Source organism: Geotrypetes seraphini, chromosome 3, assembly GCF_902459505.1.
Source record: "Geotrypetes seraphini chromosome 3, aGeoSer1.1, whole genome shotgun sequence".
NCBI classification, from domain to species: domain Eukaryota; kingdom Metazoa; phylum Chordata; class Amphibia; order Gymnophiona; family Dermophiidae; genus Geotrypetes; species Geotrypetes seraphini.
The window spans coordinates 278,270,232-278,297,497 of record NC_047086.1 but is presented as its reverse complement, the minus strand read 5'-3'; the positions used below and the strand labels follow the sequence as shown (position 1 = coordinate 278,297,497).

The window sequence follows — 27,266 nt, the reverse complement described above, 5'->3', positions numbered from 1 at the left end:
CTATCTGTAACTCGCTTAGAAGTTTTGATAAGCGATGGAATCAAATTTTAATAAAAACTTGAAATTTGAAAACACAGCACTGTTTTTTGGCATGAAGTATGCCTGCTTCAGGGCTCAAACATGCTCTGAGCAAAGACATAATAAATAAAATCAACACTGCTCATGAAAAGGACACTTTGTGGACATTTCTGCCATGCTGAACTTAAAGACTTGCTTTTAATCCATTTGTGAAGAGATTACAAACTATAAGTGATAGGTATGCATCTTTTTGTTTTGTAAAGAGAAAATTAAGAAATGTCTGTAATCCATTAGTGTAGTAAGTACTCTGTTGATTTTCATTTTTTAAAATAGATGAAATGGTAGACAGATTAGCAGTTTGGTAATCTTCTACATACACATTATATGCTTTTTCATAGGCTCCTAATTATCTCCATATCATATTTTATAAGTATCTTAAATTTATATTTTAAATTAGACAACTTATCTTTAATGTCCAAATTCAGCAAAAAATTTAACTTGTGCTGAGGGATTCAATTGCTTCAGGGTATGGTCATCTATATATATATCGACAAAATAAGTATATACATATATATATATTTATATACTTATTTTGTTGATATATATATAATAATAATAATAACAGCTTATATACCGCAAAACCGTGAAGTTCTATGCGGTTTACAAAGATTAAGCAAAGGTACAAATTGATTGACTTTAAGAGGGGAGGAAGAAAGAGGGTTAATAGGACAGGAAATCCATTTTTGAGGAGAGAGTGATCAATAGAACAAGTTAATCGCTATAGAGGGGAGAGAGAAGAGAGGATCAGTTGTCTAGATACTTTAGGAACAGGTGTGTTTTCAGATGTTTCCTAAATTCCTCATAAGTAGTGGGTGAAAGCAATTGTTGTAGGTCTTTACCCCATGATGCTGCTTGGTGCGAGAGAAGATGTTCATGGTGTTTTTTCAGTTTACAACCTCTCACTGGGGGGGAAACGAAGTTGGAATGTGAGCTTCTCTTGTGTCTGTTGGCTGAGAAAACGAAAAGGTCAGTTATATATTTAGGGACAAGTCCGTGTAGTGCTTTGAAGCAGAAGCAGGCAAATTTAAACTTTACGCGCGCCTCCATTGGCAGCCAATGCAGCTGCCGGTAGTAGGGTGTCACGTGGTCAAACTTCCTCAGCCCAAAGATCAGTTTGACTGCTGCATTTTGCATCAATTGTAAACGCTGCATGTTCTTTTGGGAAATTGCTAAATAGGCGATGTTACAGTAGTCAAGTAGACTCAGTACGAGGGATTGGACTAGGGTTCTGCATGCCGCTGTATCGAAATAAGCTTTAATGGATCTGAGTTTCCAGAGAGTGAAAAATCCCTTTCTGATCAAGGAGTCCACCTGGTCTCTCATGGTTAGGCACTGATCCAAAGTTACACCTAGTATCTTTATGGTAGGTTGGATAGGGTAATTAAGATTATTGATACATAGTGGTGATTTGGTGTCAAGCGGATGTGGCGAAGCAACAAAGAAAGTTATCTTTTCTGAATTAAGTTTGAGCCTAAAGGTTGTCATCCAGTGCTCCATCACGTTTATAGCTTCTGAAGCTTTAGGAATAGTTTCAGAGATAGAATTAACGAATGGGATGATGATCGTAAAATCATCTGCATAACTAAATAGTTTTATCCCTAACTGGGTTAGCTGCGTGCCTAGTGAGGACATGTAGACGTTGAAGAGCAATGGAGATAGCGGAGACCCTTGTGGCACACCGGATGGATTGCTCCAGGTATCTGAAAATTCATAATTAAAACTTACTTGATAAGTGCGGGACATAAGGAAGCCACGGAACCAATTCAGCACCTCGTCCCTGATACCAATGGCGTCTAGGCATTGCAGCAGTTTCCCGTGGTCTACTAGATCAAAGGCAGAACTCATATCGAATTACATAACCAGGGCATTAAGGCCCTTACTAAACAGTAGGCGCAGATTGTCTAAAATAGCCGCAATTACTGTCTCAGTACTGAATAACGGTCTAAAACCGGATTGAGTTTCAGTAGGAGAGAGAACTGATCCAGATAATCCATCAGTTGGGTGTGTACCAATCCCTCCATAATTTTTACAATAAACGGAATGGATGCTACTGGTCTGTAGTTGGATATTATAGCTGAAGATTCTTTTCGATTTTTTAGAATTGGGGTTATTATTATGTGACCATTATTAGAGAGGAACTTCCCAGTTTTTAGGTTATGAGCCAAATATTGCATCAACGATAGTTTAAATACTAAAGGTGCCGCTTTCATGATTTCGGGGGGAGCATGAGTCCAGAACGCAATAGGATTTAGAGTATTTGTTATATAGTCTGTTGTAATTGTTCCACTCTAAAGGAGCTCCAGATCATGTCTGCCGGTGTATCATTTCCTTGGGTGATAGGTATCGGATGATCACTAGGGTCATTTGTTGAACAATGAATTCTAAGGTTTTTAATTTTCGAATCGAAGTGTAGTGCTAAGTCATTTGCAGAGGGTAACTTAGAGTTGTGTGTGGGTGTGGTGTAGCGAGCGGTGTCAAATAAATTTGTGATCAGGTTGAATAGCTCTTTTGTATTAATTCCTTGTGAACCATTACAAGATGAGTTGATTTTAATTGAGTAGAATGCTTTACGTTTGTCTTTTATCATTTGTTTGTAGATTTTTATGTTAGCTCTCCATTTGTTACGGTCTGTTAGTTCTCCAGTTTTTTTCCAAGTTCTTTCTAGTCGTCTAGCTAGTTGTTTCAGTTTTAGAAGTTTGGTGTCAAACCATTTGTTATATTTATTTGCATTGCTTTTGCTATTGCTATTGCGTATAGGGGCGATTTTATCTAAAATGGATGTGCTGGTTGTCATCCAGTGATCCCAGAAATCGATTCCTTCTTCTATCTCTGATTGCAATTCATATTGTGACCAGAAATCTATTGGATTAATATAGCCTCTGGTGTGATGTTCTCTTTTTATTATTGGGCATGTTTTAGATTTAGAATAAGACCAGATTAGCTTGAAATAATAAATAAAATGATCACACCAGATATCATGACACCAAGTGCCTTTACGTATAGAGATGGTAGGGTTTGGGATGTCCTTTGTGGACATGGCTACCATATCTAACTGATGGCCTTTTTCATGTGTTTGTGTGGGTAGAGGGAGGTTGTAATTGAGTAGGGATAGAAAGTTTTTAAACTCTTTCACGTTTGTATTGTCCTCTTCATCTAGGTGTAAGTTTATGTCTCCTGCGATGATATTGTAAGAAGAACCGAGGGAATTGTTTAGGACAAATGCACAGAAGTCTTCTTTGGCTTTTGGCCAGCTTTTTGGTGGGACATAGAATAATATGCATGATAGGGATTCTTCTAGATGACGGTTGCTAATTTTACAGGCTAAAATTTCTAGTTGGTCGGTCATTGTGGAATCTAATAGTTCGAACTCAAATCCATCTTTAAGAATAATTGCTAGACCTCCTCCTTTTTTTCCCACGCGGTTGAGCGTAAGGATTTTAAAATTGTCTGGTAGGAGGTCAATTATTATTGAATCATCTTCTGATAGTAACCATGTTTCAGTTAGTAAAAGGCAAGCTATTTGCTTGTTAATGATCCAACCATTAATTAGGAAGGCTTTAATCCTGACAGATCTAGTATTAAGGTATGCACAGGGGACAGATGTGGGTGTGATAGGTTTGGTAGCGGTATTGGTTTTGATGGGTTTTACTTGTCTTATTCTTTTTTTAAGGGTTCGTTGGTGTCTTCTTTTATTTGAGATAACAGTAATGTGATTTGTTATGTTTTCTTGTGGAATAGAGATGTGTAAAAGTGAGAGTAGTTGATTGATTGTGATTGTGGGTGGAGGAAGTTAACATCTTTGATGTTGCCAATTAGCAGACAGATCAGGAAAATCAGGAGGAGATTCATGTTTGCAGGGTATGGTATTTTTTCCTAGCACAGAAGTGTAATGGTTTCCCTGTAAATTCTTGAGTTATTGTTTGTATGTATATATATATATTGTCGATAGATGACCGCACCCTGAAGCAATTAAATCACTCAGCACAAGTTAAATCTTTTGCTGAATTTGGACATTAAAGATAAGTTGTCTAATTTAAAATATAAATTTAAGATACTTATAAAATATGATATAGAGATAATTAGGAGCATATGAGGAAGCATAATGGTATCAAAACTTCATAACATTCTCTCGTTTATACACGTTGGAGTGCCGCTTCTGATAGCTCATTGACTCATAATCTCTAAGGAATGGATGGTGATATTGTTCACTTATAAGATTTTCTTGAACTTTACATGTTTGGTTAAAGTTTTGTGATTGTTGCCTCATAACAGACTAAGGCCCGGATTCACTAAACCCTGATTGTGTCTCCGATCCGTTCCCGATTGCATGCAGGCCAACAAATTCACAAAAGGCCTGCAAGCAAATGGGGACAATCATTGACACACACCCCCCCCACACCCCAACACACACACAGCACGGATTGCTAAAGAGAGATCCTGGAGCATGCACAGATCCTGACAGTAGTGACAGGAGAAGGAGCCTCCTCTCACTGCTGTCAGGGCTTCTAACAGTTTTTTTATTTTTTATTTTAATCGGGCGGATATTTTGCATGTATTACACATGCAAAATAACACCCAAAGTGCCGCCTCCCTCCCCAAACCCCTAAAAAAATGCCCTGCGCGCCAATGCCCCCCCTTCCCCGCGCCAAGGCCCCGCCAACACAAGACAGGAGAGAAGCCAACTCCCTCCTGCCATCTTAAACGCCACCTGGCCGGGCTCGGCCCAGCCCACCCGCTCCCTGTACCTTTAGAATTGTTGGGAGCAGGAGAGGTGCCCAGTCCCTCCTGCTCCTGAGGCCTCCCGTGATTGTCTTCTTGTGCAGGAGGAAGCCCAAAGTCCTCCTGCTCCTGCCTCTGCCGCGATACTGGCCTTAGGCCACACCGCAATGCATCATCTGATGCACAGGGAGGGGCCTAAGGTACTGATTGGCTGAGGTGCCTCGGGCTCCTCCACTGGCGCCTGTGGCGCCTCAGCCAATCAGGGACTTCCCCTATTGAGTGTTTCCATTAAGATTAAATCTTAAATAGCGTTCACATTCTAAAAAATAAAAAAGTGGATGTGGGAAGAGGCAAAGAGGGCAGTACATAGCACCAGACATCAGTTACAAGCCTAAAGACAAAAAGGGGGGAGGGGTAACCCGCCTGGAGTTATAGGTACAGCCGTGTTGGCCTCTCTGGGCAGACTGCATCAGCCATTCTGGTCTTTATCTGTCTTTATATTTAATGCAAGGAAATTAGACCATGTCACTTCCCTCCTTTATAAAGCTCATTGGTTGCCAGTAGAACACAGAATCACATACAAAATTCTTTCACTAACCTTTAAAACTAGACAAAATAGTCAACCCGAATTTATTAATAATCTTCTTATTCCCTATAGTTCTTCTAAGACTTTAAGATCATCTTCTAAAAATCTTTTATCTATCCCGTCGTTGAAGTTTATCAATACAATGAGGTCTACCATTTTCTCTGTCAGCGCTCCATCTCTTTGGAATAATATTCTGGCCCACTTATGGGAAGAATCAACTTTTCAACATTTTAAGACAAAATTAAAAACATTTCTTTTTCTTGATGCTTTCGAGACCTAAATGTCCAGAAATTATGAAAGCGGTGCCATTAGAATTTAAACTATCGTTGCTGCACTACTTAGCCCACAACCTAAAAAATGGGAAATTCCTCACTAATAACGGTCACATAATAATTACCCCAATTCTAAAAAATAGTAAAGAATCATCAGCTCTAGTAACCAACTACAGACCAGTAGCATCCATTCCATTTATTGTAAAAATCATGGAAGGATTGGTACACACCCAATTGATGGAATATTTTAATCAATTCTCTCTCCTACATGAAACTCAATCCGGTTTTAGACCTTTATTCAGCATGGAAACAGTAATTGAGGCTATCTTAGATAACCTGTGTCAAGCGGGAACATCCCCACTGAGATGTAACAAACATACAACATGGAGGGCTATGTACGTAAACGCCCACAGTCTGGGAAACAAGATCCTGGAATTAGAAACAGAAATGAGGAATGCCGACCTGGATGTGGTGGCGATATCTGAGACCTGGCTCACGGACTCCCACGGGTGGGACATGGTCATACCGGGTTACAACTTGCTTCTCCGGGACAGGGAGGGCAAAATGGGAGGAGGTGTAGCATTATATACTAACGATGACATTAAGGTCACCAGAATCACAGATGTCCATTACACTGGGGAATCCCTTTGGGTAAATTTGGCCAGAGGGGACAAATGCCTTTTTTTTTTGGCGTAATATACAGACCCACAAGACAACAGGATGACCTAGATATGGAATTAATCGGAGATATAGAGAATATCACCTTGCGTGGGGACACAGTATTGTTAGGTGACTTCAACATGCCTGATGTGGATTGGGACACACTTTCCTCTGCTTCCGGCAGCAGCAGAAGGCTATTAAACTCTATGAAGGGAGCAAGACTCAGGCAACTGGTTTTGGAACCAACAAGGGATCAGGCAATACTGGACCTGATACTTACCAATGAAGAAAGTGTCACAGAGGTCTCGGTGGGCGACACATTGGCCTCCAGTGACCACAACATGGTATGGTTCAATCTCAGGAAAGGTTTCACTAAATCTACCACACTGACCAAGGTCCTCAAATTCAAGGACACAAACTTCAAAGAAATGGGAGACTTTGTTCACCAGGCGCTACAAAGCCAAGCAGAAACCGATAACGTGGAAGAAATGTGGTCGACTTTGAAAGCCACCATACAAGAAGCAACAAACCGCTATGTTAAATCAGTAAGTAAACGGCGAAGGAACAATAAGCCACAGTGGTTCTCTGCGGAGATTTCGGACCTCATCAAGGAGAAGAAAAAAGCATTCATCTCTTACAAACAATCATGGAAACAGGACTCTAGGGAAGTCTATCTGGCCAAGTCAAAAGCCGTCAAAACAGCAGTTAGGGAGGCCAAATTCCGCATGGAGGAGTCTCTAGCGAAGAACATCCAAAAAGGAGATAAATCCTTCTTCAGGTATATCAGTGACAGAAATAAGAACTCAGGCGGGATAGTACGTCTTAGGAAACCAGACGGAGACTATGTAGAAGCAGACTCGGAAAAAGCCCAACTGTTAAATTAATACTTCTGTTCAGTCTTCACCCGTGAGGCACCAGGACTCGGCCCTCAGCTACAGACAAGGGTTGACGCAGATGACCTGTTTAGTAATTTCGAGTTTACACCCAGCGGTGTCTACTGTGAGCTGTCAAAGCTTAAGGTTAACAAGGCAATGGGGCCTGACAACCTACACCCCAGGGTGCTCAGGGAGTTGTATGATGTCTTGGCGGAACCGCTATCCGCGCTCTTCAATCTCTCCCTTAGTACGGGTAACGTCCCGTTGGACTGGAAGATGGCTAATGTCATTCCACTCCACAAGAAAGGCTCCAAGATGGAGACAGCAAACTACAGACCGGTGAGTCTCACATCAATAGTGTGCAAACTAATGGAAACTCTAATCAAACGCCAATTGGATACGATCCTGAACGAGGAGAATCTACGGGATCCCCGTCAACATGGATTTACTAAGGGGAGATCCTGCCAATCCAACCTGATCAGCTTCTTTGACTGGGTGATGAGGAAGCTGGATGTTGGGGAGTCCCTGGACATCGTATACTTGGACTTCAGTAAAGCATTTGATAGCGTACCACACTGCAGGTTGCTGAGCAAGATGAGTTCTATAGGATTGGGCGACACATTGACGAAATGGGTTGGGAACTGGCTTGGAGGTAGGCTTCAGAGGGTAGTGGTGAACGGCACCCCCTCCGAAATGACGGAGGTAATCAGTGGAGTGCCGCAGGGCTCGGTCCTGGGCCCGATCCTATTCAACATCTTTATAAGAGACTTGGCAGAAGAGCTGCGAGGTAAAATAACATTATTCGCCGATGACGCCAAACTAAGCAATGTAGTGGGCAAAAGCACAACAGACATAAATTCAATGTCCGACAACATGATGCACGACCTACTCCTACTGGAGCGCTGGTCTAGGTCCTGGCAACTCAGCTTCAATGCCAAAAAATGCAAAGTCATGCACATGGGCAGCCAAAATCCATGCAAGACACCCTTAATGGCGAGATCCTAACAAGAACTGAAGCAGAACGAGACTTAGGGGTGATCGTCAGTGAGAACATGAAGACTGCCAATCAAGTGGAGCAAGCTTCATCCAAGGCAAGGCAAATCATAGGTTGCATACGCAGGAGTTTCGTCAGCCATAAGCCTGAAGTCAATATGCCATTGTATAGATCCATGGTGAGGCCCCACTTGGAATACTGTGTGCAATTCTGCAGGCCGCATTACCGTAAGGATGTGCTGAGACTGGAGTCGGTCCAGAGAATGGCCACCCGGATGGTCTCGGGACTCAAGGATCTCCCATTCGAGGAACGACTGGATAAGTTGCAGCTGTATTCACTCGAGGAACTCAGAGAGAGGGGTGACATGATCGAGACATTCAAGTATCTCACGGGCCGCATCGAGGTGGAAAAAGATATCTTCTTTTTCAAGGGTCCCGCGGCAACAAGGGGGCATCCGTGGAAAATCAGAGGCGGGAAACTGCACGGGGACACCAGGAAATTCTTTTTCACTGAAAGGGTAGTTGATCGCTGGAATAGTCTTCCACTTCAGGTTATTGAGGCCAGCAGCGTGCCTGATTTTAAGGCCAAATGGGATAGACACGTGGGATCTATTCACAGAGAAAGGTAGAGGAGAGTCATTGGGGTGGGCAGACTAGATGGGCCGTGGCCCTTATCTGCCGTCTATTTCTATGTTTCTATGTTTCTATTGTTTAGCAAGGGCCTCAATGCCCTGATCATGCAATTCGATATGAGCTCTGCCTTTGATCTAGTAGACCATGGGAAAATGCTACAATGCCTAGACGCTATTGGTATCAGGGATGAGGTGTTGAACTGGTTCCGTGGTTTCCTTTTGTCCCGTACCTATCAAGAACGTTTAAATTATGATCTCTCCGATACCTGGAGCAACCCATCCGGTGTGCCTCAAGGGTCACTGCTATCCCCATTGCTTTTCAATGTCTACATGTCCTCTCTGGGCACGCAATTAACTCAGCTGGGGATAAAATTATTCAGTTACGCAGACGAGTTTACAATCATCATCCCATTTACTAACTCTATCTCGGAAACTACTCCCAAGGCATCAGAAGCTATAAATCTGATGGAGCAATGGATGTCTGACTTCAAGCTCAAACTTAACTCCGAAAAAATGAAATTCTTCGTTACCTCACCTCATCCGCTTGACACCAAAACACCACTCTGCATCAATAAACTTAGTTACCCTATTCAGTCTACCATGAAGATACTGGGCGTAACTCTGGATCAACGCCTAACCATGAAAGACCAGGTGGACTCCTTAATCAGAAAGGGTTTTTACACTCTCTGGAAACTTAGATCCATTAAATCATATTTTGATACATCAGCATTCAGAATCCTGGTACAATCCCTCGTATTAAGTCAATTTGATTACTGTAACATCACCTATCTAGCAATTTCCCAAAAAAACATGCAACGTTTACAATTAATGCAAAATGCAGCAGTCAGACTAATCTTCGGGCTAAAGAAATTTGATCATGTGACATCTTACTACCGGCAGTTGCACTGGCTGCCCATGGAAGCGCGCAGGGCCGGATTTTCCTATAGGCTAACTAGGCTTCAGCCTAGGGCCTCAAGATCCGTGTCACATTTTTTATAAAGGTTAGTACCAATAACAACATGTTTCATTTAACATATTGATATATATCACAGTAATGATGTATTTTATTATCTCTCATGTAATTTACAAACTTAAAAATGGGAGATGAAAGGGCCTCATAAGTGGAATAGCCTAGGGCCTCTTTTCATCTAAATCCGGCCCTGGAAGCGCGCTTAAAGTTTAAGTTCGCCTGCCTTTGCTTTAAAGTATTATACGGACTAGCCCCTAAATACATAACTGACCTTTTCTCCCTCTCAGCCAACAGACACAAGAGAAGCTCACATTTGACCTTTGTTTCCCCCCCAGTTAGAAGATGTAAACTGAAAAAACACCATCAACACCTTCTCTCACATCAGGCAGCATTATGGGGTAAAGATCTAGAACAATTGCTCTCGCCCACTACTTATGAGGAATTCAGGAAGCGCTTAAAAACATATCTGTTCCTGAAATATCTAGACAGTTGACCCGTACATCTCTTTCCCCTCAATAACGGTTCCCTTGACCTCTTAACCACTTTCTCTCACCTCCTTTAAGCTCAATCAACTTGTAACTTCTTTTAATCTTATGTAAACCGCATAGAACTTCATGGTCCTGCGGTATATAAACTGTTATTATTATTATTATTATTATTATTATTTTCATGGCTACATAGTTTTATTCTATCTTTTAACACCCCCCTCCTTTTGTTTTTTCCCTATATGTTCTTTCTTTTTACTTGATAATTGTAGTTCTACCCTGTTTCCCTTTTTGTTTCTGTTTGTTTTTGTTTTTAAATTGTTTGTAATAACTATTATTGTTTTAAATGATGTATTGTTATCCCATATATGTTTTTAAGTCAGTGTACACTGCCTAGAAGGCTGATTGGGCGGTATATTAAATTTTAAATAAACTTGAAACTTTATTTACTATGTTACATTAAGAGCACTTGTGCTGTTGCACCATAGATTTTATTTTTGAAGCAGAAAAGTGTTTGGCCTGGATTATAAATAGTAACTCTTCCAGTTAACTCGAGTCTCAGCTAGAATGTCAGTTGCTCAAGATCAAACTAGCAGACATTCTGTAAAAGTCCTATCACAATCCATCATACTCCCCAGCCATTGAGTCAGTGTCTGTCCTGCTCCCACAGCAAAGGCAATCAGCCAAGAACATAAACTGGGCACCAATACACTGTTTTTTTCCACCAAACACAAACTAGAACTTGTGTCATGAACCTCCTGAGTGAACAGCCATGCACAAAAAAAGCAATATAAATCAAGCAGGTGAGAAGGGTGGTAACTGAACAGGTACCCATCCTGTTGAGAGAAGGGAGTCCAATCCACTTCTGTTCTAACAGTAGTCTTCAGGCAAGAGTGATATTACCTAAATCTGGAGTTAAATTTGGCTGGAATTGATTTGCCAAATGGTCAGATTTTACCACTAAACAGGAAACTAATTTGATGTCTGACATAAACTTTTCACCCGAGAGAAACAGTTCTTTAACTAGTTTTTCATACTGTCACTTTTTTGCAAAAAGAAATAAAAAACATAACCATAAAAATATATATCATCAGCAGGCACTGTTCATGAAACTAATTTTGCAGCAATATTCAGAATTTACAATGGTATATTTACATTATCAATAAAAAAATATATAAAATTTTCCACAAACAAGCATAACATACCAAGAGATGTTATGTATATACTAAAAAACCAAAATCAGTCAGTCTAAACTGGGCAATTCCGGTTGTTTTAATAGTGAAACCCTCCATATCAATAGTATGGTACAGGGTAAAAAAAAATAAAAAGATAAGTACCCACAACATACTTCCTTTCCATTTTGCTCAAGGTTATTCATTAGGGCTATTGACAATGTATGAGAGTCCAGCTACCAGATTATCAAGGAAATCTTTTAGCCACTCTGGTACAAATCAAAGGTGTAGAGACCACTAGGATTCTATATATGTTCTATATGTCAAAATGAGGAACTTTCCAGGTTTGGGAGGGATTAGTCGAGGTGATGTCAGACAGAGGTGCTGCCCCTTTTTCTCTAAAGGCGAGGGCCAAACTATAAAAGAGAGAGCCCATAAGTTGGAGAGTATTATTGACCCAAAAGAAATATGAGAGGTAATCAGAAGGTCTGTGTTCCAAAGGGTATTCCAGAAAGAGAGAGAAAAAAAGAGAGAGAAAGGTCTTTCCTTCCAAAGAGAGCATTGGAGAGCACCCTTCTGAGAAAAGCAATTTATAGGAGGGTGAGAATGCCTCAGATATAACAAGAATTTCCTGGTCCTAGACCACTGCTTCACCAAAAGTTTTGTAGATTTTCCATGAAGGAGAAAACAAAGGGGCATATTCTATAAACGGTGTCCCAACTGTAGGCGGCGGTAGACATCCTATCACTGTTTAACCAGTCAATCGGGATGCACGTTTGCTTTTTTTTTTAAACCTCAAAGCAGGCCGCCTACACCATAGGCGTCTGTCGCAGTTGAGGGAGACATGTAGTGACCCTTAAGCTCGCCCAAGGGTAGGCGTGGGCACAGTTTCAGCCCTACGCATCTTCCTAGGGCCACAATAAGTGCCCGAAATGTAGGCCAACTAACAGCTGGTCTACATTTCAAATAGATGCAGCTACTATGCTGATCGCGGCAAAGAAATCTCACCACCACGATCACCACTCCCTCATGTCAGAACCCCCCACCCACGTGGTAACCACCCCTCCTCCCAGTGATTTCCCTAAAGGGAAGACCACCACCCCCAACTCTCCCCCCCCACACACACACAGTATCTTGTAAACAGAAGGTCTGGCTGGATGGAGGCATACCCCATCTAGCAGGCAGGCCCAGCACTGGAAAATGGTGGGCCTTCCCCTTTCCAGTGTATGCTGGGATGCACCGGGGAGGAGCCTAAAGCCCTGATTGTCTCAGCCATAGGCCCACCCATAGGAGGAACCTTAGGCACCTGAGTCAACCGGAGTCTTAGGCATCCTTCCCAGTGCATTCTGGGATGCATTGGAAGAGGCCTTAGTCTTTGATTGGCCAGATATCTAAAACCCCTCCCCCAGGAGGTGTTCTGGCAGGAGGAAGTGAGCATCCCTACTGCCTATCGCGGTTGGGTGGTGGAATTTTTTGGAGGGGTGTTCTGGCAGGAGGGAGTGGGCATCTCTCCTACCTAGTGCAGATGGATGGGGGGTACCAGCAGGAGGAATTGGGCACTTCTCCTGCTGAGGGATGCTTCGGGGTGTGTGGCAGGAGGGCGTGAGCATTCCTCCTGCTGCCCGACTTTGTGGGAGGGGTTTTTTTGGGAGTTCCCTGTAGCTGTGGGTTGCTGCTGAGCTTTTTGCAGCAGGGAGATTCCCTTGCCATGATCAGCTCAGCAGCAACACAATTTTCCCTCCCGCACCAGTGCGACATTGCCATCACACCAAAAAGTCTGCCAGTTTTATCCATGGCTCCACCAGGGCGGAAACAGGAAGTTGCATGTCATTAGAGACAGCCTGCGGCAGGCGAAAAGCAGGAGGGGGAGACAGGTACAACACTGCTAAATCGCTGAGGCCAGCAGACGTCTTGGCTTGGTGGCAACATCGGACCGGCACCTGAGGGAAAGACACGCCGTGAGGAGGGTTGTGAGGAGAGAGGGACTGGCGCTGGAGGGAATAGAAAGCTGGGCTGTGAGGAGAGCAAGATGAAGGGAAAGAGGTTGAACCTGGGGTAGTGTGGAGGAAGAGGGAAAAAGATACTTGAAGGGAGAACCGTTGGGAAGAGAAAGGGAGAAATGGTGGACCTAGGGGAAGGAGGGAGGCAGGCAGACAGGGGGAGCGATGGGATGGGGGGGCAGTTGGGAAGAGAAAAGGAGAGAAGTTGGATCTGGAGGTGGAAAATTGATAGGCAGCTGAAAATTTAAAAAGGAGATGGATGAGAAAGAGGGCGAGATTTGAGTGACAGAGGCAGAAAAGAAAAAAGGAGAAAAGTTGAAAGGGAAAAATCAATATGTTGGAGACAGGGACTGGAGCAAGAGAGAAGAGGAGTAAAAAAATGGACAGCAGACGGTGGAAAGAGAATTAGAAGATAGACAAAATCAGAAAGAGTAACTAGGACTAAAAGCAAAATGACCAGACAATAAAAAGGTAGAAAAAATAATTTTATTTTCTATTTTGTGATTACAATATTTCAGATTTGAAATATGTATCCTGCCAGAGCTGGTGTTAGACAGCAAGCCTAAACTAGGATCTAAAAGAGAGGAAAAGTCTTTTTTATTTATTTTGTAGCCGGCGTGGGGTTGGAGAAGTTGTATCCCTATACTTCTATTAAGACTAACCCACTCCTTTGCTGGCGCACAGTGTGGGTTTTTGTGGCTGTGGCGATTGATCTGACACTCACAGAAGTCTTGTGAGCGTCGGAGCAGCCGCCAACAAAGGAGGGAATAAGTATCTTAATAAAAAATCCGGCCCGCGACTTAGCCTGTGTTTTAGATTTCAGCCCCTTATGTGATTTGAGTTTGACACCCCTGCTATATAGAATGCACATATGCGATTCTCAAAAGCTGCTTAGGCAGCTGCTGAGACCGGACATTTTAAACAGAATCAGGCCAAAGTGTTTCTCGGTATTTTGGAGGCAAGAAAACATGATTCAGCAGAAGTTGCAGTAGAAAGCCAAAGATTTCTAGCAAGTACCCAAAGAACCTGACTTGACTGTGAGAGATTCAGGGGTTTTCCCTTAGTGAAGCTACAATTATACCACTGGGTAGCAAGGTGTGTCAGACAAATCAGGAAAAACTACATGTCCCAGAATGCCCTGAGCTTTGCAGCTCAGTGCTGAGAGACATTAGGGAAGAGATGCAGCCCTGCCGAGTGGTAGAACTCAGGCAGGGAGAAGTACTTCTGCCCCAGAATGGAATCATTCGGAGAGGTCCCACAGAGAGAGAAAGAAAGAGAGAGAGAGTATGAGTGACAGAGACTTCCAGCTTTCCAAGGCTATGGGCTAAGGCAGAGCCCTGGAAAGTTGAGTGAAGCAGAATGGCTCTCTACTTGGCTGAGGTAAGCCATTAGCACACTAAATTTGTGGACTTTTGTTCCCTATCTGACTAGAGCTAGACCTGTTTGGGGCTGGGCAGCTGTGAAACACGGAAAACAAGGGTGTGCTTATGCTTTGGTGGGGAATTTTCACCGAATCCTTGAACCATACACTTCTCCCAGATTTTGTTTTTGTAACTTTCTTTGGTTGTTTTTTTTTTTAATAATATGCTTTTAAGTTTAATTTTGAGATATTAAATACAATTCTCTGGTTTAGAAAAACAGCTCACTCTGTACTATATTTTTGTGAGTGAACACTTAAGGCCATGCTACCCACCCTCGCCCCCCCCCCCCCCACACACACACACATTTGCTGCTTCCACCCAAAATAATTTGTTCCAGATACTGCAGAGTTATATAATTGCTGCAAACTCTGAATGTGGACCCTCTTGCCTTAACTTCTCCTTCTTTAAAGGGAATACCTAAGGTGACCATACGTCCCGTTTTCAACGGGACAGTCCCGTTAGTGGACCGACCGTCCCGTTGTCTCGAGCCACCGCTTCGGGACACCGAAATGTCCCATTTTCAGGGACACTGTCCCGAAGCTGTGCGCGGGGAGAAGGGGACAGTCGGTCCAGCGCCAAACCCCCGCAGTGTTCTCTGCGCCTGCTTGCTGCCGTGTTCTCCATGCCCTAATCCTGCTGCTGCCACCCCGGGCTGACTCCAACATTCAAATTGAGCCCACGCTCTGGGGCTCTAACGTGTGCTTGCCGGCTTCCCTCCGAAACTGGAAGTTACGTCCTGGAGGGGAGGAGAAGAGAAGGGAAGCCGGCACGCACACATTCGAGCCTCGGAGCAGGAGTTCACTACAGGCAGCGATGGAGGGAAGCTAAGGGAGACACGGAGGGAAGCTTACAACTTGCCTCGGGCCTTCCTCGCTGCCGGTTCCGACTCCTGCCTACTTTCTGTTTCCGTGAAGGCAGGACCCGGAAACGAGGAAGGCCCGAAGCAAGGAAGAGCAGCAAGTTATAAGCTTCCCTCCGTCACTGACCTATAGAAGATAGGTCAGCGATGGAGGGAAGCTTGCGACTCTGCCGTTGGGAGGGACGGGAAGAGAAATGATGCTGCTGCACCCAAGGGGTAGAGGGGGAATAGAAAAGCTGCGGCTGCTGCACCCAAGGAGGGAAGAGGAGAAGAGAAAAGCTGCGGCTGCTGCACCCAAGGGGGGGGAGAGAGGAAGAGAAAAGCTGCTACTGCACCCAATTGGGGAGGGGATAGGGGAAGAGAAGTGCTGCTGCTGTTGCACCCAAGGGGGGGAGAGGGGAAGAGAAAAGCTGCTGCTGCTGTTGCATCTATGGTGGGGAGGGGGGAATAGAAAAGCTGTTGCTACTGCACCCAAGAGGGGGAGAAGGGAAGAGAAGTGCTGCTGCTGCTGCACCCAAGGGGGAGGAGAGGGGAAGAGAAAAGCTGCTACTGCACCCAATTGGGGAGGGGATAGGGGAAGAGAAGTGCTGCTACTGCTGCACCCAAGAGGAGAGGAGAGGGGAAGAGAAAAGCTGCTGCTGCACCCAAGGAGGGGAGGGGGGAATAGAAAAGCTGCTGCTGCTGCACCCGAGGGGGAGGGGGTAAAAGAAAAGCTTCTGCACCCGAGGGGGGAAGAGAAAAGCTGCAGCTGCACCCAATTGGGGAGGGGATAGAGGAAGGGAAGTGCTATTGCTGCACCCAATTGGGGGGAGAGAGAGGGGAGAAGGAAGACCAGGGAAGGGAGACCAGGGAAGGGAGAGGAGAGGAAAGAGATCCCAAGACCATGGGAGGGAAGGAAAGGAAAGGAGCTACCAGACCATGGAAGGGGGAAATATGTAAGGGTATATGGAGGGAGGAGACAGATGCCAGACCAGGAGGAAGGAAGGAGAGAAAGGAAGAAGAGATGCTAGATAATGTAGTGGGAGTGGGAGATGGAAAGAGAGGAGAGAGATGTGAAGGAGATAGAGATGCCAGACCATGGGGTGGAGTGGGAAGGAAGGAAAGGAGAAGAGAGATGCAAGAGCATAGGGGAGAGGGTGGAGACAAAGGTTGGAAGTCAGCGAGGGGGACATAGGAAGGAAGCACCGAGGACACTAAGGAAATAGGAAGGGGCACTAAGGACATAGGAAGGAGGCACTGGGGGCACTAAGGACACAGGAAGGGGCACTAAGGACATAGGAAGGAGGCACTGAAGGCACTGAGGAGGGAATAGAAAGGGACAACTGTTGGGCCTGAGTGCAGAAAGAAAGACATGAAAGAAAGGATGCACATTCAGGAGGAAGCGCAACAAGAGACTCATGAAATCACCAGATAGCAAAGGTAGGAAAAATGATTTTATTTTCAATTTAGTTATCAAAATGTGTCTGTTTTGAGAATTTATATCTGTACTATATTTGTCTATTTTTCTGTAGTTACTGAGGTGACATTGCATAATTTAAAGTCATCTGCCTTGACATCTTTGAAAACCCCCCAAATATAAATGATAATTAACATTTTCTCTGCCTATAGTATGCTTTGTGGTTTTTTAAAAATTTTATGGTTAGCATTATGAATTAATAAGATATTATGTGTACATGAAAAATGAATGGAAGAAATTAGGGGCGGAGCTGGGGCGGGGCTAGGGCAGGATTAGGGGTGTGGCTAGGGCGGGGTTGGGGCAGGACTGAATATTAATAGATGTCCCGTTTTGATGAAAAAAATAAATGGTCACGTTAGGAATACCCCATCGATAGTAAAAAGATGATTTAGAATTGTATACCCTCTTGATTGGCATTTTGTGATGCCAAGGAGAGAGTTATATACATTTTTATAAATAAATATATGTGTTTGAAATAAAAGGCCTAATATTAAAAAGCAACATCTGCTATCTGCATAAATGGTAGAATGGAATGTTGCTACTATTGGGGTTTCTGCCAAGTACTTGTGACCTGGATTGGCCCTTTTGGAAACAGGATAGTGGGCTAGATGGACCATTGGTCTGACCCAGTATGGCTATTTAGATAGTAAAAAAGCTGTCCTAAGGACTTTCCAGATAAACTATCTGGATAGTGGCTGGATATCTCTATCTGGCTAATGCCAGAACCTAACCACTGTCTAGATCTGGATATTCAGCAGCTGCCATTTTCTGAATATCCAATTTTTTCTACTGAATATTCAGATTTTTCTACTTGTGAAAGCAGGCATTCAAAAAGATACAATTGCTGCGGGCTCAAATTACACTGAAAGTGTTCAGAAAATAACTGTTACGACAAAAATATAATGCTCACAATGAAATGAAGAAGTGAGAAGATCCTGGCCTGCTCTCAGAGACGATGAAGCCTCTGTGGATTGCTCCCGTGACAGCACTTTCTGTCCATTGGTATAATAATTGGGTTTAATGACATATTGCTGACTTTGTTCATGATGAAGATTCATAGATAAGGTTTGCGCTGAAATAGGTGCTCTGTTTAAAAAAAAAGGAAAAAAAGGGAAGGCAAAGTACATCAGATAAGTAAAGCAATCATGAATGATACAAAATTAGAAATAGAAAAACAATTTTCAAAATGATTTACAAGGGGATAAAAGCATTCAACTCACATAAAAATTAAACTCACCACTTTCAATGTGTCAAAGCCCACAAATTGTAAAACGCACAGACTATTACTGGCATTCAAATAAGGAATTCCCAGAGGAGTGTTTAGACTGCACAGTGGATAAACTGCAATTTCATATCTAACCCTCCCTTCTACAAAACCTTAGCACGATTTTTAGCACCAGCCAAGGAACAGCTCCGACGCTCATATGAACACTATGAGTATCACTGCTAAAAACCACATTATGGTTTTGTAAAAGAGGGGAAGTGTTACCTTTCAAATAAAGTTCAAACCAAGGCTAATCCAACCATCAGAAAATACTAGGAGCTTGGGAGGTATGGGGTTCTGCTTTCTAGGGTCGTTTTGGGGGATAGTTTTTATATGTATCTGTATACCTTTGGGGTTGCAGAAAGATTGTATTGCGTTGTTCAGTACTTTATATTTTTTCTTATAATTAAAATAATTACAAAAACACTAGGCAGTTGCCTACAGCAAGAGCTTCCAGAGGGCACCAAAGAGCAGCTGCAGTCAAAGCAAAAACAGGTCCTGACAACCAGACACAAATTAAGGAAAGAGGGTACTTCCACCAGAGGTAAGATGAGCTGTTTTCAAATTGCTTATTTACCTCAATTATTCTGGGAGAGGTGATGGTGTGATTATGGTTGTTGCGAGCCCAAGGGATCTGAAAGTTAATTGAGGGCACAAAGCTGAAGATCTGCCATAGATACCTAATACTCTTGCATCAACCCTGGTCCTTGCAAACTTTCTCTTTGAAAACTGCTGCAAGCTATGGTTAAATATGTAATGGCACAGGGACAAAGTTTGTCTTTGTCCCCGCAGACTCTGCCCTCATCCCTCCCTGCCTAATCCCCGTGGGCTCTGTCCCCATCCCCACAAGCTCTGTCCCTGTCCTGTCCCCACAGACTCTGTCCTCAGTTGCACAAGCCTCAAACATTTATGCTTTTATATTTAATCTTATCTTATTAAATAATAAAAAGAGACAATATTCTGTACAACTGTTTATAAATCACAAGTAGAGCTTTCCATTTTGACCTGGTTTTGGTACAACCTTCCCACAGATTCAATTGCCTACTTTTTTACATCATCTGGGAAGATAATTGGATTATTTTTTAGACATGGGTGTCTCAATCAGGGTTCAGATCCAACCACAGCACTGAGACACTGCTAGCCTCCCTTCTAGATACAGCCCGACAACACCTTAGCAAAGGAAGAAGGATGCTGATAATTCAACTAGACCTCTCAGCCGCATTTGACCTGGTTGACCACAGTATACTTCTTCAGATATTAGAAGCAATAGGGATCTCAGGCGGAGTATACAATTGGTTCCAAGGATTCCTCAAAACAAGAACATACAGAGTAAAAACAAAAGATCTAATATCGGAAACCTGGACCAATCCCTGCGGAGTACCTCAAGGTTCACCTCTCTCACCCATGCTCTTCAATGTCTTCATCGCCTCCCTTGGTACCCTATTAGACAAACACGAAGTAACCTCATTCAGCTATGCAGACGATATAACCATACTCCTTCCCTTTGACTCACAAGACCCCACTACAACAGATAACCTGGTAAAAACCCTAGAAATAGTGGAAAACTGGATGACAGAACACAAACTGAAGCTCAATCCAGACAAAACTAAATTTCTACTGCTTGAAAAAGACAAAACCCCCTCGATAACAGAACTAGAAATAAAAACCACCAAATATCCTATACAGACCACTCTCAAACTCCTTGGAGTAACAGTAGATAGATGCTGCACTCTTCAGGTGCAAATCAACAAAATCACTCAAAAAGCATTCTTTACCATGCGCAACCTTCGCAAAATTAGAAAATTCTTCGGCAAAGATCAATACAGACTCATAGTTCAATCCCTAGTCCTAAGTCTACTGGACTATTGCAATATCCTCTACCTTCCTTGTCCCACCTACCTAATAAAACAACTACAGACTGTCCAGAACACCGCCCTCAGACTGATCTATTCCCTTCGAAAATTTGACCACATCACCAACGCCTTCCTAGATTCACACTGGCTTCCAATACAAGCCCGCATCCAATTTAAGCTATATTGCATAATATTCAAAACATTAAACGGAACGGCACCCTCCTACTTAAACAACCGCCTAAATAGGAACCTCTATTCCAGACAAAGGAGAACCCAGTCCCCTTTCTCCTACCCCCCTTATAAAGGAACTAAGCGCAAAAAGATGTACGACAACCTACTAGCAACACATGCAGCTAAATTGGACCCCTCCATCACCAACCTACTGACAGCTTCAACTGACCTCAAAGCTTTTCGAAAAGAAATCAAAACCATACTATTCAAGAAATACATCCTAATTTCCTAACCCCACTCTTCTCCCCTCTCTCCCCTTCTTAGGATCCTCCCTTCAAAATGTGATTTTGACCTAACGCCTCTAACTGTATTCCTCTTCCTGAAAACGTCCAGCTATCGTTTAGATGTATTAGGCCCTACGTCGTTAATTGTATTCCTATTCCTGGAAATGTCCAGTTATCTTTTTGTTGTAATCCGCTTAGAACTGCAAGGTACAGGCGGAATAGAAGTCATTAATGTAATGTAATGTAATGTAAAATAACCTAAACTGTTTAGTAGATGAATAGGAAAATAAGGGCTCCTTTTACAAAGCCACATTAACAGTTTTAGTGCACACAGCTTTTTAGCGTGCACTAAACCCATGCTACATAGCTAGAACTAACGCCAGCTCAATGCTGACATTAGCATCTAGCACGGCCGGCAGTTTAACTCACGCTATTACGCACCTTAAACCGCTAATGCGGCTTCGTAAAAGGAGCCCTAAGTGTCTTTTAAATGTTGGAAATGTTCCTTGATGCCAGCAACGATGGATGAGTTTGTCCCCGTCTCCATTCCCACGGGCTCTGTCCCTGGGATACCCGTTCCCATGTCATTCTCTAGTTTAGACCCTTATTTTAGAAGCCCTCCAAGTGTAAATATCAGCTTTAACACATGTAGATTGGCATCAGGGCCGCCATCAGGGCAGTACTACCAGTCCTGCATTCAGGGGCCCGGAGCTGACAGGGTCCCGGGCTCCCCCAGGGTCGCAAGAATAGTCTACTCTCCTTCTCCTTACTTGCCCTGCCGCAGCACACAGCCGAACGGAAGTATTCCCGATGTCAGCGCTGACGTCGGAGGGAGGGCTTAAGCAAAGCCCTCCCTTCCTCCGACGTCAGCGCTGACATCAGGAAGACTTCCGGTCGGCTGCTTGTGGCAGAGCAGGTAGGGAAAAGGCAGTCGTGTACCGAAAGGGGGGGGGGGAGGTCCGCCCCGGTGTAGCCATGGGGGGGGGGGAGTGTGCACAGCCGGTCAGGTTCCCTTAGCCTTGTGGCGCTTCCCCCGACCGACCGACAACAGGCCCGGCCAACAAACCTCCCTGCCCTGTAGCAGCGAATCTAAATTACCTTCTTACAGCAGCTTCAATACTCCAGCTGCTGTAAGAAGGTAATTTAGATTTGCGGCTACAGGGCAGGGAAGTTTGTCCGACCGGGCCTGTTCTGTTGTCGGTCGGGTGGGGACACGCCACAAAGGTAAGGGGCAGGGAGGGAGAAAGGGAGGAAAGGTGGAGTGGAGAAGAAAAGACGCTTAAGGGAAATGGGTAAAACTGAGGAGGGAGAAGGCCGCTGAAAGCACTGGGGAAGACAAAGGGGTGGAGAAGAACGCTGAAAGGACATAGGGAAGACAAAGGGGTGGAGAAGGACGCTGAAAGGACATGGGGAAGACGGGAGGGGGGGAGAAGGACGCTGAAAGCACATGGGGAAGACAGAAGGGGAAGAAGGACCCTGAAAGGACATGGGAAGATGGGGGAGAAGGACGCTGAAAGGACATGGGGAAGACGGGAGGGGGGAGAAGGCGCTGAAAGTACATGGGAAAGACAGAGGGGGGAGAAGGACCCTGAAAGGACATGGGGAAGACAAAGGGGTGGAGAAGGATGTGAAAGGACATGGGGAAGACGGGAGGGGGGGGTAAGGACGCTGAAAGCACATGGGGAAGACAGAGGGGGGAGAAGGACCCTGAAAGGACAGGGGGGAGAAGGACACTGAAAGCAAATGTGGAAGACAGAGGGGGGAGAAGGATGCTGACAGGACATGGGGAAGATGGGGGTGGGGAGAAGGACGCTGAAAGGAAATGGGGAAGAGAGAGTGGGGAGAAGACACTGGCAGGGAAGAAGACAGAGATGCCAGACTATGGGGGGAGCGGAGAGAAGAAGATGGGTGCCAGACCAATTTGGGAGGGGGGAGAAAGGGAGAGGCACAGTAACAGAGCAAATGGAAGACGCAGAAAGAAGAGAGACAGTGGATGGAAGGAATTAAATGAGAACATGAGGAAAGCAGAAACCAAGCAACAAAGGTAGGAAAAAAATTCTTTTTTTTTTTTTTTGCTTCAGGATAAAGTAGTATATTAGTTGTGTTGATAAAAATTTATAAACATTAGAGGCTCTGGTAGAAACCCATTTACAAAGTATGTATTCTTCCCAATTAATATTTCCAAATTAATAAAGTCTTTTTGTTTATTTTTAAATGGGTTTCTACCAGAGCCTTTAATTCAGTAGCATAATTAAATGAAATAACTATTTCTGTAGTTTATAGGGACGGGCGGGGACGGAGGGGATTCCTCGCGGGGACGGGTGGGGACGGAGGGATTCCTCGCGGGGACGGGTGGGAGTCCTCACGGGGACAGGTGGGATTTCTGTCCCCGCGCAATTTAAACATGCACCTTTCTTCCTCCATCCCATGCACCTTTCTTCCTCCATCCCATAACACACACAGCCTGGTGGTGATGATTATCAGATTGATTCATGAATATATAATGATGTTATGAGTGTGCACCTCTTCCTTCCCATCCTCCTTAGCATGTCACATACAGCATGTTACATTACACAAAGTCTGTGTAATGTAACATGCTGTATGTGACATGCTGAGGAGGATGGGAAGGAAGAGGTGCACACTCATAACATCATTATATATTCATCCATAGCTGCATGTTAATGATGTGCTCATATGCACTTATTTATCATCATAACATATACATCATTATTAACATGCAGCTGTGGATGTGTAAGGACAGGCTGAGGAGGATGGATGGGAAGGAAGGAAGGTGCATATATCAACATATCATACATTTTTAACATGCATGATGCAGCTATAGGCAAGCTGAGGAGGATGGGATCATACAGATGTGTATGTTCAGATATGCGCTCAGACGTGTATGTTTAGATATGCGCTCAGATGTGTAGTTTTTTCTGATATATTTATTAAGCTTACAGTAACACATTTAATACTTGTTACAAAAAATATTGTGCAATTGTGATCTACTTCTGGCCTACAAAGATCAAAAGAAATCCTTAACTGAGATTTTACATTCAAAAGTGAATTATAGCTACTAGCACTAATATTTATTAGTTATTTATTATGCAAATGTTTGTTAGTTTGTTATTAGTTCAGTATTAGACATATGTTAGTTTAGAATAGATAGGTATAGATTAGTTTAGTTTAGTTTAGGTTAGGTTAGGGCCCTGCTGAAAGAGTCTACCTTGACATGGTTGCAGGCTTACAAATCTTTCGGTCAAAGAGTGCGGCGACAGAGAAAAGTATATGTGTATTCGGCCCATGGAAGAAGGGGGGGGGGGTCGGGGGGGGGGGGAAGGGGTGCGTGGGGGGCCCAATAGGATTGCTCAGTAAGGGGCCCAGAAATTTCTGATGGCGGCCCTGATTGGCATACATATATAAAAGTCATTTCAGAAAGTAGGCTCTTTATTCATGCGAGAGGCATTGATAGGGTGATAATGGTTAAGGCATGGAGAGGTTAGGACAGGCCAAACATACCAATCCATTTCCCATTTTACAATAGGACTACATATAGATATGAGAAAATACCCATGTTGGCATTTGCACCTGCCCTGAGGCATGTATGAGTGTCCCCTGGAAGGGCAACTCTCCCTTCTGACTCCCTTCCCCCCCCAATATTCATATCCCCTTCCTATCCTCCTTATGGTAAAGCATTCCAATCCCACGCACACATATATCCATAACCTCTCCCAGTCCCCCACAGACAAGGACCCCTACTACCCTAAATCTTACCACGTGTCCCCGGTTCCTTCTTAATTATGTTTTTAGTTTTGTAAACTAGTTTTGTAGTGGTATAGTATGTAAATAAATGAAACAAAATGGTGTCTACTGGTGAAAAGGAGCAAGGCCCTGTCACGCTTGTTCAGAAGTTTGAGGTTCAAAATGGCACATACAACCCCTACCACATAGTGCCTGGCAACCCTGGACTTCAACAGAGCAGGAATGGCTATTGCTCATTGTTGCTCTTCACTAGATACTAGGAATCCCTGGCAAGAGATGGGGTGTGGGATCGGGAAGGGAAGATTTGACATGTGAAAGAGGACCAGAAGGGGGGGGAGAGGAGAGCAGATGTTGGATTATTACCATGTTGGTGGGGGATGAAGGCATAGCTGGTGTCGAAAGCAGCAGGTTCAAAAGTTCCAGCATCTAAGTGGAACAGTACTGTACATTTTTTCCCTCATATGAAAATTTTTTGAAATTGAGAAGCATCAAGATGCAGTGCTGCACCTATTTTTTTGTTGTTCAATAAGTTTTATTAAATTTTTGAAGAAAAGTAATACAAAAATGTAAACATAGAACAAGAAGAACTATCACATCTTCATCACTGCAAGCAATTGGTATACAGGCAAAGGTACGCAAGTGTAACACAAGAAATGTGACATCGTAAATACATACATATTACTATAGGTCAGCGACAATGTTCAGCATATGTCAAAACATGCTGCACCTATTTTAACAAGAGTCTCTATATTTGGGAGAGCCTCTTGAAAAATAATATGGGAATTCTCCACGTCATGACCTGTACATGTACTAGCCAAAATCTGCCTTATAACAAGTTCTGAATAAATTTAATCTAACAGGGAAGACATTATTGTGCTAATTTTTTTTGCTCTAGCTCAAGATACTGTTTAAGTGACATTATTGTATTGGACTCACAAAATATTCTAAAATGTCTCCAGCAGAGACAATAAAATAAAAATCCTCATCTCAGTGTGTGACAGTGGTAGAAAAAAATATCACTAAGATAAAGGCCCCTTCATGACACTTCTCAACACAAAATCTGATTGACCTGTTGCCACATATCGTACCGTATGAATCCTCAAACTCATAGCAATTTCTGATCTCTATTTCCTAGTAGGTAAATAAATTAGTCAGTGCTTGCAAATATGACAGTGCTTAACCATACAAAGCTCAATGAACCACTAGCGTTGCTTTATATTGGACTCTCCATCCTATCAGTAGCCAATGCAGCTGTTTCAAAATTGGAGTCATTGAAACATGCTTATTCACTCCCGCCAAAAACTCTTGTCACTGCATTCTGTATTATTTGTAATGCCTGCAGTCTACATTTTGTAATTCCTAAATACAAAGCATTACAATAATCAGAGTACTAAATTCTGTAAGATACTCCGAAAATCACTCGGATGTTAAAGGTTTTAAATTTCTCAACACATGCAATTGAAAGAATGCTGATTTCACAACTTGTGTTACTTGACTCTGCAATGTCAATTGTCAATCCAGAGAAACTCATAATAAACGTATTTCCTTTTTGACAAGGATCTTATATGTCCCTACAAATACTTCAGTAGGCCAACATGCCAGTTCCTTTCTTCCCAATATCAACACCGCTGTCTTTCCTATATTCAATACTAAATTATTTTCTGTCATCCATTTTTCAATTGCATTCATACAAGTAATTAATTTCTCAACAAATCCTTGATCCCATGCAGAAACTGGGGGGAAAAAAATACTCATCAGCATAAAGCCTATAATAAACATTCAGCTGTTCAAAAACATTTCCAATAGAGGACATATAAACATTAAAAAGCAATGCAGATAGCGCCGAACCCTCCAGAACTCCACATAAACATATATTTCCTGTGAGACTTCTCCCTTACTCACCACCTTAAATTGTCTTCCAGTTAGTTCTTATCTATTGATTTTCTATTTAAAGGTGTACTGAACCAATAGACATCTTTTTAAATAATGAGGTAAAGAAAGGATATGTGTGAATCATGGCATTGCATCTTGAAGGATAGATGTTGATCTCCACTATTTAATCTATCCAGAAAGCCTCCTAATGTGTCACAAGTTTTATCGCATAGCACAATACATATACTACTAATACTTATCACTTATATAGCGCTGAAAGGCATAAGCAGCACTGTATGTTCTGACATAGACGGTCTCTGCTCGGAAGAGCTTACAATCTAACTTGGACAGACAAACAGACATGACATATGGAGCTGCAATTCTTTTTGTGGTTTTACTGTAGTGTATTGATCTCTGAAGCAGGTGCTTTTTTAATGTCAAAACACTATGCCATGTTAGGTCTTTTTGAACTTTGCTAATAAACATACCCAGGAATCTGTGGCTCCTGTCTGGAAGTCCTTTGTTTAATCCTACTTTTTTCTATGTGGTATATAAACTTTTGCAGCACAAAAAAGAAAAAAAAAATCCCCCACAGGCCAAACAGCAAGAAAAACAACAGAGGAGGAGACAGACAAAAATAGCACCTATAATGTTCCAATAGCTGAATTTATTAATGCAGAAGACCGACTCAACATGAATCATGTTTCAGCCATAAGGCTCAGGAGTCTGAGGGTGTTGAATGGCACGGTGTGCATAGGATTGTAATTGAACTTCTTGTCAAGAAACATACACCGAAAAATTGTTGTACCAATATATCAGTACAAAAAGTACAGTTTGTATTCTGTTCAATATAAGAGGAAATATGTATTTCTATTTTCATTT

The 27,266-nt window shown here is 43.0% G+C and overlaps 1 protein-coding gene across 7 annotated transcripts in view; it reads right to left on the bottom strand.

Moving 5' to 3' along the window:
* Positions 1–27,266, bottom strand: part of LTBP1 (latent transforming growth factor beta binding protein 1) — a 941,660-nt gene that overhangs the window by 613,879 nt on the left and 300,515 nt on the right. For all 7 annotated transcript variants that reach the window (XM_033937066.1, XM_033937071.1, XM_033937073.1 and 4 more), the window contains exon 4: positions 18,089–18,264. In XM_033937066.1, coding sequence (XP_033792957.1) covers positions 18,089–18,264 — 176 coding nt within the window. The remainder of the gene's footprint in view (positions 1–18,088; positions 18,265–27,266) is intronic.